Source organism: Lepidochelys olivacea (genome assembly GCF_965140295.1).
Source record: "Lepidochelys olivacea isolate rLepOli2 genome assembly, chromosome: 2".
NCBI classification, from domain to species: Eukaryota; Metazoa; Chordata; order Testudines; family Cheloniidae; genus Lepidochelys; species Lepidochelys olivacea.
Window position 1 is genome coordinate 155,938,987 of NC_140412.1, and position 14,581 is coordinate 155,953,567.

At 42.0% G+C, this 14,581-nt stretch overlaps 1 protein-coding gene across 1 annotated transcript in view; it reads left to right on the plus strand.

Moving 5' to 3' along the window:
- The window catches only part of ERP44 (endoplasmic reticulum protein 44), a 131,032-nt gene extending 116,457 nt beyond the window's left edge, over positions 1-14,575 (plus strand). Inside the window, exons 11-12 of the mRNA XM_084620990.1 lie at positions 2,406-2,508; positions 13,980-14,575. Of these exons, the coding sequence (XP_084477116.1) occupies positions 2,406-2,508; positions 13,980-14,081 (205 nt within the window). The 3' untranslated portion in view covers positions 14,082-14,575. The remainder of the gene's footprint in view (positions 1-2,405; positions 2,509-13,979) is intronic.
- The last annotated feature ends 6 nt before the right edge of the window (positions 14,576-14,581 follow it).

Sequence of the window (14,581 nt, forward strand, 5' to 3'; positions counted from 1 at the left end):
ATAAATTACAATAAATAAATAAATCAACATGAAATGTATGAAAGCAGAATAGTTTTTCCTGTGCTATGCCACACCCATCTACCTTGCCCTCTCTATCACTGTGAGCTTTTGCACATAATGTTGGCAAAAGCTGCTGAAGGGCATCTCTTCATCAACAACCCTGCATAGTGAGTGAGCAAACTGTGTGTAACTTGTATCACTGAACTGCTGTCACAAAACTGTACTTTTTCGTTAATCACTGTCAGCTTTATCCATGTACCTGTTTAGCTTCCTATTTGTTATCTGAAGAGCTGATTTTTATATTGTTTAGAGCAGCATAGAGTATACAGTCAGTGCTTAATGAACAGGAAATAATTTACACCCCAAACTTATTCAACACCCACTCCACATGTATCTAAATAAAAGTAAGGTGTTCACCACAGGACCCTTTGTCTTGCCCAGACAAGGTTTCTGTTACTCCATAGATCCAAAATGAAAAGTTGTATGAAGGCTCTCCAGCTACCAGATGTGTAATACTGAATGAAACACTTCTACAAACTCTTCTAAAGGGAACTGATGTTTGATGATAAGGTGACTGTCAACACTGAGTTGGTTTCCTAGAGTTTTGGCACCAGAGGGCAGGCCCTCAGTTGATGTAAGTTGTCATAGCTCTATTGGCTTCAGTAGAACTATGACAATTTAAACCAAAGGATTTGTACTGATATCTTTAATGTCAGAGACAACAGGAAGAACAGTGAGGATATGATTTTATCTTCTGTTTGTATTTAATCTGGCCAAAAAATCCAGCTCTCTTTGAGAGTTGTATTCAATGTAACATGTAAATGGAAATATGTTGCCAAGTGTGGTGATTGGATAGTCATGGTTTGATTTTACTAAAGTGCATGCACGCAGCTGCACAACTAATTTGGATGTGCAGTTGCTATGTTGATGCAAATTATGTATTTATGCATCCAAATGATGTGAATTGAGTAAGCAGTCACTGTAATACTGTGTTCATACACTTGCTTGAGTCCCATTGTACCTATTCAAGCTTTAATATCCCCTGCAAGCCTTCTTGAAAAGATTATGCTATGTGTCAGTTCTGGTGCTCGACAAATGTAACCCAAATTTTAAAAGCAAAGCGCAAAATTTATAAACATGGCAATTGCCCCAAGTCTGAAGTTACTAGGACCAAATGTGAATGGAATCTGTTAGCAATGATGACCACAGACACTGTGGCTAGCAAGAAACCATTGTATCATGCACAACCCTTGGTATAAACATTGCAATCAGGCTTCCTGACTTCTCAGTGTCTTATTCTGGAGCCCCACCACACAGTGTTGCAACAGAGTTTGGCAGAAATCTGGTGATCATTGCCAGCTTCTTATTCAAATTCTAGCAGGCTTATTCTTAAAATGTTATCTGCCTATAATATAATACAAGCCTTAGTATATTTTGATTAATAGTAAAATCCTAAAACTGTTTTTGTTACATTTACTGTTGCACTCTTATGAATATTTTGTGCAAAGTAGCATGTTCACCGCGCACACAATTGGTTTTTAACAAAACACTTTGCAAGCAATTTGCATTAGAATAATAATAGTTTAAATTTAATCATAGCTATAATAGCTTATGTACATAATTATCAGTTATAGCTGTCATGTGGATTTGTAGTTCCCTTCAAAAAATTATAAGGTATTTTTTGTCTTTTCAAAAACACCTCTGCTTCATAGTCTGTATCTGACTAGTAACAGCTACGGCTTGAGTCAACAAGCAGTAAGGGTAATGCATTTGTCAGATATAAATGAGAGAAATTGGCAGGTTCATAGACAGTCCCATAGGATCAAGCTGAACTTCGGAGACATCTAGATATGGCAGAAGTGACCTTGTGAACAGTTCATGATTTTAAATAAAAGGTAAAATCTTAAAGCATCTCAGTAATTTGCAAAGCCCAGCTATTCTGTTGGACAGGGTCTGATTTTAGAGAGGAACTGCTCCAAGGGCAAAATGGAAAACTGCCCTTGCCTTTATAGTAATGCCCTTTGGCCATCCAGCCACATCAAATTCTGCTGTCAGGTTTGGAATGAGAGTGGAACCTGCTGTTCTCGTCTGCAGCATGCATAGTGTGGAGTTGAATTGAGCATACAATGAGGTTATTGGCTAGGACAACGCTGTGGGAATTATTGAAGGGAAGAAATACTTGCTGTGCACTCAGGAGATAGCAAAGAAGAAGAAAAAACCTGGTGTGGTAGTTTAACACAAATGTACCATCCATTTAGCTTTCTACCATAAATTAATCACTTAAAGTGAACATACTGTATCTGATGCACAGGAGAAATTTGGGCTACTCTAAACAATCTACGTTATTTTTCAGTTTGATTGTGTGCTTATCTATCATATGTTTACTGGGCGGGATTTTGTTTCAGAATTCCAGGTAAACTCAAGCAATTTGTACAAGATTTGCACTCCGGAAAATTGCACAGAGAATTTCATCATGGCCCAGATCCAACTGATGTAGCACCTGGTCAGGTAAGACTTACAGAAATGAAAGCATTTGTATATGGCTGTTTGGGCAAACCATTTATTCTTTTTCATCATGAAAACAGTGCTTTTACATTACCTTGGTGTGTAAGATTGTGTGTAAGAAATCTGTTTATGGAAAATATAGTATGTAGCCATATTTACCTAGCAATATTTTAAAACACTACAAGCCAGCACTGATAAATCTCAGAACTTAAAGTGAGAAAAATCCCACATTTTTGTGTTCTAACTGAACAAGAAAAAAATTTGAAATGTTTATTTCTTCGTATGGAAACCCTTCTGAATGGAACTGGCATTGTTTTGCTAGTGTGATGTAATCTGTTCATTTTAACAATTCAGTGATTGAAAATAGTATGGCTTAAATAAAACCAATTGTTTATGAACTCTTTTACCAATATTACATGAAGTTGTACGGAATCCATTTTTACTTTGTCTGAATTCCATGTGTACTTTCTTTTAGAGTAGTGATAATATAATTTAGGGCTGTCAAACAATTAAAAAAATAATTCCAATTAATCGTGAGATAAAAAAATAGTGATCGCTATTTTAATCTCACCGTTAAACAATTATAGAATATCAGTTTAAATTTATTATAAATTTTTCTACATTTTCAAATATAATGATTTCAGTTACAACACAGAATGCAAAGTGTACAGTGCTCACTTTACATTGTTATTTTTTATTACAAATATTTGCACTGTAAAAAAGATTTTTTAAAATAGTATTTTTCAGTTCACCTCTTACAAGTACTATAGTGCAATCTCTTTGTCGTGCAATTTATAAATGTAGATTTTTTTTTTCACCACAAAGCTGCACTCAAAAACAAAACAATGTATAACTTTAGAGCCTACAAATCGAAGACTGAAGGGACATATGAATGTTTAGCATAACATAAATACCTTTCAGTGCTGGCTACAACAGTGCCACGCGAATGCTTGTTCTCACTTTCAGGTGACATCGTAAACAAGAAGTGGGCAGCATTATCTCCCGTAAATGTAAACACACTTGTTTGTCTGAGTTATTGGCTGAACGAGAAGCAGGACTGAGTGGACTTGTATGAGGTGAATTGAATTCAGCAAAGCACTCAGTTCTTCAGTCCACTCACTGGGTGAACCTGGGACAAACTCTGCTTCTACTCCAAGCGTCTATCTGTACTCCCTTAACTGACTTGTCTGTCTTTGCCCTAAGGAAAGTTTCAAGAATGTGCTTCTTATGAACTCGCTTGGCAGCTGGCACAAGCATAATTTTCTTTGGCCACATACCTATTAAATCTCATATTAATATTTTGCATCAGAGGATTTAAAAACACTTCACAAGCATTCATTAATTAACCCTCATAACACTCTTGTGTGGTATGGAAATATTAAGACACAGCGTGGCTAAGTGACTTGCCCACGTTTGAAAGAAAGTACTGTATGTGGCAGATTTAAGAAGAAAACCCAAATCTGACACACAAGCCTGTGCTCTAGCCATGAGACTGTCATTCCCCTTCTATCTAACTAGATGGACTCGGTATTTTTTAATCTGTTAGGACTTTCTCCTCTTTTTTTTTTCTGCTCTTTTTACATCTCCAGTTGTTCTTAGCAAATTGATCTTTTTGAGCTTGGGTTATTTTTATGCAACTGTGCCAATGTGTGTGGCCCAAATGTACAGTCGTAGAGGCTCCATTCTCAAAATTCACCTGAGTTCAGCACACCTCAGTGGTGGTTGCACTGTTTTTCACCACTTGCAATCCTGGAGCATGCTGAGGACTGACGCAGGAACACTGGGCTACACCAGGGGAATCCTCAGCTGCCACTTTCGGGTAGCATTAAAGTAATTTTTGTGACGCTGTTGTGGCAGCACAGAGTGACCTATACAAGACTGAGGATCAAGTCCCAGATGCTCAGCTGAAACATTTGACTAGCTCACTCAAAGCTTTTCCCTTTGAATCCTTTCAGGCCATTTTAGGATAAGATTTACAGGAAGCAGTGGGTGGGAGGGGAAGAGCTTTCAGGCACTTAACACAGGACATGAAAGTTTACATGGACTTTTGCAAGTAGATATCGCAGATCAGATTGTTGTATTGAACACTGAAGCCAGGCTTTCCAGTGATGTACTCATCAGCTCAGAACTCAAGAGGAGACCTTAAAGGAAAATCTGGGCCCTGTTATGTAGAAGTTCAGTTTAGATAGTCAAAATGGTTCCTTCTGGTAGTGTCAAGGGATAGCTGTGCTACTGAAGATGCCATATTTCAGATGGAGTAAAATAGAGGTCCTGGCCACTTGTCATTAGATACCATGGTACTTTCTGAAAGTTGGGTTGATGGTCCTGCTTCCCTGAACAAAATGTAACACAAGTACAGTAAGTGCTTCTGCCAGGTGCAATATAATTTGAAAAGGGGTCTTCATTGTATCTCTGTGGCAATCCAGGGATGTACATTCTAGGCATCTTTTGGCTGGCTTTTGCTTTCAGTTGATTTTGGGAGCCACGTTAGAAGATATATTTGTTCAGAGTCATTGGATGGAAGTCCATTTTAATAAAGTTCAGTTCAATACATCGTTTAGACATTACTTCCCACCAGAATGTGTTTGGTATAGGTGTCTGGCATCAATCATTTTTGTGTTCATTATTGGAAATATATATATATTTGGAGGGAAATATCTAACTCCATAGATTCTCGCATTTTAAGGCCAGAAGGAACCATTTTGACTATCTAAACTGAACTCTGTACATAACACAGGCCATGGAATTTCACGAAGTGATTACTGCATCCAGCCCCATACTTGTGGTTACCTAGAGCATGTCTTTCAGAAAGACCCATGTTTTTGGTTGAGGTCTGTTAATTTGGCTTAACTACATTGCTCAGATGTGTGAAAAAACCACACCCCTGAACAGCATAGTCAAGACGACCTAGCCCCCAGTGTAGACAGTGCTAGGTCAACGGAAGAATTCTTCTGTCAGCCTAGCTACTACCTCTCAGGAAGATGGTATCTACTTCAATAGGAGAACCCCTCCCATCAGCATAGGTAGTGTCTACACTGCAGCAATGCAGCTGTGTCGCTGTAGCATTTCAAATGTAAATAAGCCCTGCGACTCTTAATGCTAGAGAATTTACCACATCCCTTGGTGAGCTGTTCCAACTGTTTATTCCCCTCGCTATTTAAGGGCTTGTCTACACTTGAAAATTAATTTATATTTAAGGTAGGATGTGAATTTAAAGCACAATAGCTTTGAAAATAGAATAAGCTAACCCAGAACAAGGCACTCTTTTTCAAAAGAAGTGTGTCCCCATGTGGAGTTATTCCAGAATAACTCAATGTGTAGACAAACCCTGGAGAAAAAAAAAGGACTTCAAGTGGTTGCACATGTCCATTCCACTTCAGGTGTGTGTTTGCTCAGTGCACTAGCATTAGAGATTTTTCACTCAGCAATTCCCGTCAAGATAGCACATGTGCCCTCTGCTTACTTATGCTGCTGTGGGATGGTATAAAGGGAAGAGCTGCCTCCAACCCCCTTCAGTTCCATCTTACCGCCTGTGATTGTTGTAAGAGCATTCTACCTTGCTACTGCAAGTGTTTTCCTCTTTCTCAGTATTTTTATTGGATGTAGTGGGTACTTGTCAATAGCTGATAGTATACAGTCTTAGTGTAGGCGTTTTTTTCTACTAATAGGTTTCCTTTTTTACTACAGTACGTTATCGTTCCTTTCGGTTTTGGGTACCGGTGCCAGAGCTTGCTTTGTTCCCCGGGTTTCAAACTTTACAGTGCATGCAAGAAGACAGTTCTGATCAACAGCCTGCACTGTAGGTGCCTGAACTACCCTAGAAAAAGGTCACATCAGAGGAAGATGCCAAATCTACAGGGACTTAGCCCAGAAGTAAAAAAGACAGGGAAGTACCTTCTTATGGAGGCAGCCCTGTGCCCACCCTCAAAGCCTTCCCCTTTGGGGCAGGCACTGTGCAACTCTGCTTTAGTCAGGAGTGTTCCCCCTTTCCAGGCAGAGTCTGTGCCAATCTCCTTCTCTGGTACTGAAGAAGCAGCATCAGAGGACAGCAACCAGAGAGCCATTGTCCAGGAAATCAAGGTCCCTGGCACTGAACTCCAGCAGTCAAGTTGGGAAGGAGAATGGAGTGCACATAGTGCTGAGGCACTCTGTGGTACAGATACAACCTCCAAGAGAGGTCATCGACTTCAGCGCCGCTAATGGGGCCATTGAGATCGACCTCGAAACGAGCACCATCCTGTTAAGCAGTGCTGTCATCTTTGGCTCAGCAGTAGCAGCAACAGAATCTTCTGGTGCTGTCAACACTTGAGGCATATACCCGCTGAGTGCTAGCATCACTGGCAGACCAAGAGACATCTCTCCCGGTACTGACGGACACTCTCATGGATTTGCTGGCTACCAGAGTTCCATGTCCAGTACCCTTGCTACCTCCAGACAATCTGGTTCCCACTCAAGAGGCAAGCCAGCTTATGATTTCCTTGATGCCATCCTCTCTGGACTACCGTCACTACTCCCTGGCACAAGAAACACTGCACCTACCTGATTGGACGACTAAAGTTCATCGTGCAAGGGAGAAGTTGGATCTTGTGTGTCACAGCCACATCACGTAAGCCATTGCGCTCCTTCAAGAGACTTTAACCTCTGGTATCTAGTGGAGCCTCCCCGTTGGTCAGCTAGTAGCCATGGTTGGGAAGAAGTTGAGCTCCAGTGCCATATTGATGGCCGTGCTGGAACCCATGTGGGTTTCCTCCTGCCTCCAAACCCTCTCCGCACCCTCCGCCCTCTATGTCCTCCAATAGATGTTGTGATCCTGCATGGCTAAAACTGCAAGAAGCTGCTCCCAGTGCCAGGCCCTGTACCGAACATGAGCAGTCTGCCTCAGTGAATCCCCCCTTTGGAGGAAGTGGGGGAAGCTCCACCTCATCCGGTCTTGGGTTCCTCCTCCTCATCGCCCAACGAGGTGGTTATGTCTTATGTTTCTTCACGTCCCCGGGATGATTATGGAGCCCACCAGAACCCTTTAAAGCGGGTGGCTTCCTCCCTAGATATCCAGGTGGAAGTAGTTCAGGAGCCACACACAGATTGGTTCATACCTTGAGATCTGTGGGGCCTTCTCAAATGACAATCCCAGTAAATGAGGTTATTTTGGAGCCCAAAAAAGTATTGTGGTAAACACCATCTTCACTGCCTCCTACAGCAAAAAGGTCTAAGTGGGGTATTATGTCCCCTTAAAGGGGGTTGAACATTTTTACACCTCGTGTGATGGCCTTCAGTCAAGGGGAATGTTGCCTAGTGGTCAGGGCATAGGCCCTTTGACATGCGGGGTTGGGATTTGGTGGGGTAGCCTGGGCTAGAGCCAGATATACCAAATTTATATCCGCAGATATAAATCGGATATCCAAGGAGCTGTAGGGCTCTGTCAGGAATGGCCGGGGCGAAAGCAGCCACACGTCAGGCCGCTGCTCACAGGAGCCAGTGCCCTGCACAGGCAGCTCCTCCAGCATGGCTGTACCGCCCCCAGCCCGCCCACTGGGGCAGGCATCAGGCTTAGCAGCAGCTGTCCCTGATCACACTAGTCCAGGAGCATGCAAGCCGCTGAGCCTGAGCTCCTGACACCCAGGAGCACTTTAAAGCTGCCCTCCCTGGGCCACTTCCTAGCACCCCACTATTGTCCAAAGTTCGCAGTCTGTAACAAGACACTGTGAAGGGGATCAGGTCTCTGCCTGGCACCACTTCACAGCCGGACATGGCATGGCAGCTCTCTCCCTCTTGGGGCAGCAGCTGCATCCTCTCATGCCTGGGGCCTCCAGCCAGGCCAGTTCCAAGTCTCTCCCCTTCAGGGACAGTCCCTAAACAAAACACGGGAATCAACACTGATAAACTGGGTTAGTAGATGAGGGGAGAAATGTCTCCCTCTGAGGGTCTATCAGAAGCAGGTCCTCCTTCTCTCAGGGAGGGAACTTTAAGCAGTTGCTGAGAAAGAGATCCTGCCTTCCTTCAACCCTTCCCTCAGGAGCTGCAAGGTAATGGTCGTTTTTCTTCCCTGCCCTGCCCATAAGTGAGCTGTTCTGCTTCCTTTTAACGCCTCCTCCAGTCTGTGCATCTGTTGTAGGTATGGCGGGCAGGGCTGGCTGAGCCCAGAGCAGCCTTAAAGTGTGGGGTTTGTATACCTCAACACACCTTCCCATCACCAGGGTCTTTGGTCTCAGCTGCTAACAAAAGCAAACACCACAGACAGTGGGTATCTATACCAAAATCAAAAGATGCAAGGACGCTCAATCTTTTGGCAGGAAAGCTTATTCAACAGCTGAACTAAAACTCCAGATTTCTAATTAGCAAGCGTTGCTGGGATATTACAATTTCTGCCACCCGGCAATGTTTTAATATTTGCAGAGAAGTTACCAGAGGAGGCCAGGCAAGAGCTTCTGGCAGTAGAGGACAAAGGAAAGTTGGTAGCCGGCTGATGATGCATTGGATGCTGATGATTCTGCTGCCAGAGCCATGGTACTGGCCATTACAATGCACGGATGTTCATGGCTCCAGTCATCGGGTCCTCCTCAGTAGGTCCAACAGACCATTCAGGATCTCCCTTTTGAGGGACTGAGGTTTTTTTCATAGCAGGCTGATGACAAGCTTCATAACCTTAAAGACTCTAGGGCTATATTCAAGTCTTTGAGTATTTACGCTCCCCTCCTAAAGAAGCAGCAGTGGTAGCCGCAGCAGTATCACCATTTTTATTCTGGTATGTCTCGGCACCAGAACCAATCTAGCAGGAAAGAGAAAAGTTACAGGAGGAGACCACCTCTTCCTTTCTTTTCAGCCATGGTGAGATCATCATCCAGACAGCCTTGAAACACCAAGCAGTCAGTTCGACATTCTTGTTGAGAGTAGCTTACCAGTTTGTAGTATCAGGGTATGTCTATACTACCCACCAGATCGGTGGGCAGCGATCGATCCAGCGGGGGTCAATTTATCACATCTAGACTAGACTCGATAAATCGACCCCGGAGCGCTCTCCCGTCGACTCCTGTACTCCACTGCCGCGAGAGGTGCAGGCGGAGTCGACGGGGGAGCGGCAGCAGTCGACTCACAGCAGCGAAGACGCTGTGGTGAGTAGGTCTAAGTACGTCGACTTCAGCTACAAAAAGAAAAGGAGTACTTGTGGCACCTTCACATAGGTGAAGTTGCGTAACTTAGATCGATTCCCCAGCCACCCACCCACGTGTAGACCTGGCCTCAGTTTCTCCTGCCCCTGTTTTTTCCAACATGGTATCCCACTTTCTAAGTGCCTGAAGCCATGTCACTAATTGCTTACTTCTCTCCAGTCCATAGTCACTTAAGTTTTTGAAGGGTCTGAACCATCTATACCCCCAAGTAGAGGATCCTATTCCCCCTTAAACTTAGACCTGGTATTAGTAAAGCTAAGGGGACAGCCCTTTAAACCGCTGGCTACCTGTTTGTTGCTGCATTTTTCAATGAGGGTCACCTTTTTGGTGGCTATTACCTCAGCAAGGAGAGTAGGAGAATTGAGAGTCTGCGTATTTGACCCACCAAAAACAAACATCTACAAAGACAAGGTATACCTATGCCTTCATCCAAAATTTCAAAGTGGTTTCTCACTTCCACATCAGTCAGGCACTTTACTTGCAAACTTTCTTCCTTTCCTAAGTCTCATGCTTATAAGGATGAGGAGAGCGACTCCACACATTTGGATGTTAGGAGAGCATTAGTGTTTTACTTGGGCAGGACTAAACTGTTTAGGTTATCCTCACAACTGTTCATGGTGGTTGTGGACAGAATGATGGGCCTTCCGGTCTCATGTCAACAAATCTCGTTGTGTATTCTTCTGTATATGTTTGTGCTACAACATGGCCAATGTAATTCCACCACACAGGGTGCTAGCATGTTCAATGAGATCACATGCAGCCTTTCTCGCTCAAGTGCCTATTCTGGATATTTGTTGAGCTGCAGCTTGGTCATTGGTACATACCTTTGCATCTCATTAGGCCATCTCTCAACAGTCTAGCGATGATGCCAGATTTGGATGCATAGTCCTTCCATCATTATTCAGGCAGACTTTGATCCCACCTCAGGATTGAACTACTTTGTGGGTCACCTGAAGTGGAACTGACGTGTGCAACACACCTCAAAGAGCAATAGTTACAGAACAGATTAGTAAGCATTTTTTTCCAGTTTGAAATTTGCTGATTTCAAATTCCAGCCACTGGATTTTGTTATGCTTTTAGGTGCTAGCTCAATGAGTCATCTAGTATCAGACATCTTCTGACACTAAAATTTATAGCCACCTAATTTAGACACACATCTGGCCTCTTATTGTTGTCATATCTGAGCACCTTCCTTGCACACAATATCTGTCTGCGGTTAATAAAGCAAAACTCCTTTTAAAAAGAAAAAAAAAAAGATATGCCTCCTCCCTAAAAGATGCTGGTGTCATTTTCTGCCTCTTATGTTTTTATTCATTGTGGAAATCTGAAGTCTTTTAATGCCATTTCCATGCTGGTGAATTTATTTTGAGATTATGTCTGAAGTTTATTCTTGACAGCTTACCACTACTTTTATCCTCAAATCATGTTACAACACATGGTTTTCCCACTGTATTGAAGGCAGTGGACCTTAAAGTGCCACATGCAGAACTGTAAGGACTTCTGGTAAAGAATCTGCATCTTTTACCATGGTGACTTATGAGAGAAGGCATCTAAAACATATTCTTAATACTGCACAAATGCTCCAGTACATAGTCTGGGGTCTGAAATTCCAGCTTTCAGTGGGATTACAAGCATTTCTAGGTTTCAAGTTATTTGGCTCTCCAAGAGAAACGCTGTTTAATAGCTGCACATTTGCCCTGAATGTGCTGTGATTTTTTTTTTTTTTAACTACTGAGGCAGGGATCTTGAGAGGAAATTTTGATTGATGAATTGCTCACTATAGTCTGTACTTCCTGTTTGGAAGGTTTGGATTAATGACTATTACAGCATTAAAGCAAGTTTAGTAATCAGTAAATGAGACCTATTGCTCTTTCACTCCCCAGTTCTATGCCCTGTAGTTGCTTGCCATCAGTATTTTGATTACAATGGAAGAATCTGTACTCAAAAAGTCAAATGTGAAAGTATCTAGATGAAAGGGTTGGTGCTAAAACTGTTTCCGAGCTATGATGTATGCAGATTCAAGGCACAATCCTGTATTTTATCATAAAATATAAATCCAGCCCATGTATATTTGTATATAAACCAACTACATGTAGCTGGTTTTAAGGTATTTGCTTATACACAAGTCAGTCCACCTGGGACACCCAAGTCCCCAGGCAGGAGAAGAAAATTGTAGCAAGTTCCACCTGGCTTGCTGTGTAGCTCTGCACTGTATATGGAGAAACTGCCTGAGGGTTTGGCATGCCAGATGGGGCTTGCTTCTGCAGCTCCCCAGCCGCCTCTGCAACTTACCAGGTGCTACCTGCCCTACTCTTGTATGAACCTACAGAGATTAATCACTAGTTACAGACAGGTAGATCTCAATGAGAGGACAGATATAGATATATATAATACACACACACACACACAAATACTTGTGTGCAGAAAATATGTTTTGCATAAATTATCACAGTGCAATGTTGTTATTGGGAAATCAAGTCTCAAAAGTTAGTTTCTCCTGAAAATGTAACTAGGTCATGCTGTCACTCCAGTATGTTCCCCCACAAAATGAGTTCATTTAGAAAAAAGGTTATTTGGGTGTGTTTCCAGTCTATGCAATTGCTGAAAACTAAGGAAGCCACCAGTAAAGGCAACATTAATTCTCCTGGGGAAATTCTGCACACAGCCAGCCCCGCTGCCTAGAATAGCTGCCTACTTCTCATCTTCCTTCCCCATGCCATCAAAACACATGTATAAGTGTGTACATGTGTCCAACTGGCATATATTACATAACTCTTCATACAGCACCATGCTATCGTGTGTGTATGTGACAAACGCTGCTTATCAGGAGGCGTACATTTGTCTTTCTCCATGTACAGGTGGCCTTCGAATTATCCGTATAATTTGTGTTGTATACATTTTTAATAAAAACCTTTTGCAGTTGTTTGAAATTTGTCAATGACAGTCTGACTTATTGGCAGACAGAAGAGTCTCCAATGAATTTGGCGCAGCCGGTAGTTAAAAATCTTTTTAGGAGTAAGGGTCACTTTTGCCATTATTTGTCATAATTGAAAACTTACACGGCAGCAGGTAGCCAACACATAGACTCTTCTCCATAAGCAACTACACTTGTTTTGTGGCTAAACAGGTGAGTGTAGGTGTAGATTCTGGTGAAGAATGTTTTATCGATCAGAGAAGTGCAGCTGGAGATAAAATTTTGTCCATCTCTGTGTTTCTCTGACACGGCTCTGAGGACCATCCTCCTCACTCAACTCAATTAAACATTAAAAAAAAAATTCCTAGGAAATTAATATGCAGACAGCTTTGTTCAGAACTTTGCTTTTGTGTCAGGATTACTCTGTGTGTGAGACACAGCTAAGAAATCAAAAGTTAAGCCACCTACCAGTACATACTTTCTGCTCCTACTCAGAGCTACACACGTCCCGATTACTACAATTACTGTACATGTACACATCCTTAACTCTGTCCCCCTCTGGATGCCAGCCTTGTCACCTCCTTTACCAGACTCCCCCTTCCCAACACACCAATGTCCAGATCTAAATGTTCTTATCTTAATCATGTGCTTCACAGACCTGACTATGGAGCAACGTATCTTCAGGTATCTTCCTCCCCATTTTACAGACAAGGTAACTGAAGATCTGAGCATGCACAGTACTTGGCACCTCTGGGACTAGAACATGGGTCACCAATATGATGAAGTCAAGTCTCACTCACTTAGCCACACCACCTCCAGACGAGGCCAAATCTATGTGTAAAATGGGACTGTTGCAACTAAACCACATCTGCAGAGTACTGAGAAACAAATTAATTACATGATCACATGCTGTTTGCTTTACAGGATGGTCTTGTGGTTAAGGTATTTGTCTCCTACTTCCCCATAGGAAAAGAACCATACTGTTCAGTAATGCACATGTACGTTGAAGTTTGAGGTCAGACTTAAGGTTTTGCATTTAGTGTGCAGTGAGGAATGTGGTGTAAGTATTGTTACTGTACACACTGGAGGTGATTGGGTCTTAGGAGGATCAAAATCTGTCTAGACTGATGTGTGGTGGTTAAGATGTGTTAAAGGAGGAAATGTTAACTGGGTATTTCCTTGATGTTAAGGGTCTTTGTGGATGGCCTTTCCACTTTAAGCAACCTGAAGTGTTTGTTTTAAACCAGGTTATTTCTCTGAGTATATAAAAGAAATTCATTCCATCCAGTTCAAGAAACTTAGTGTTCTGTTTGTTTTTAGTCTCATTTCTCATAAGCAATAATCTTAAAGAGTATCTTTACTTAATGAAAACATACTTTTGTGTTCTTTTTCAGCCAATTCAAGATTTAGCAAGCAGCCCACCAGAGAGTTCGTTCCAGAAACTAGCACCCAGTGAACATAGGTACACCTTATTGAGAGAAAAAGATGAACTTTAAAAACTTGAAATAATCTTGCAAGCCTTTCAGACAGCAGCATTGACTTCTGTGTGGTTGAAATAGTAACCCTATATTTTCATAATTCTGTGTATTTTTATTTGGGATAAACTGAAAAAATAAGTTTGTTTTTTTTTCTCCCTGGGCTTGTAAATACATTTGTTTGGTGGGTCATTCTGTACAGCGTCTTTTCAAAAGTTATGTTCCTAATGCTAGAGTAAAATATCAGAGACCCGTCTAGACTTTTGATCTAACTCTAATCTGTAAAACTTTTATAATCCAAATGAAGGTGGTATTGACAGAGACATGCTGTTAACTTGCACTATCCCATTAAATAGGACTTTTGGGTTGTTTTCTGTGTAATCGGGTAGTACGTGCTTTTATTTCTTCCTCTCCAGGTGAATAGTTATGCTGGTACTTCTTTTTTTGTCACATTCTTCTCATCAAAAGGGCATATTCTGGATACTTGGGGGGGAATAAATTAAAGTTTTACAGAATCTTGT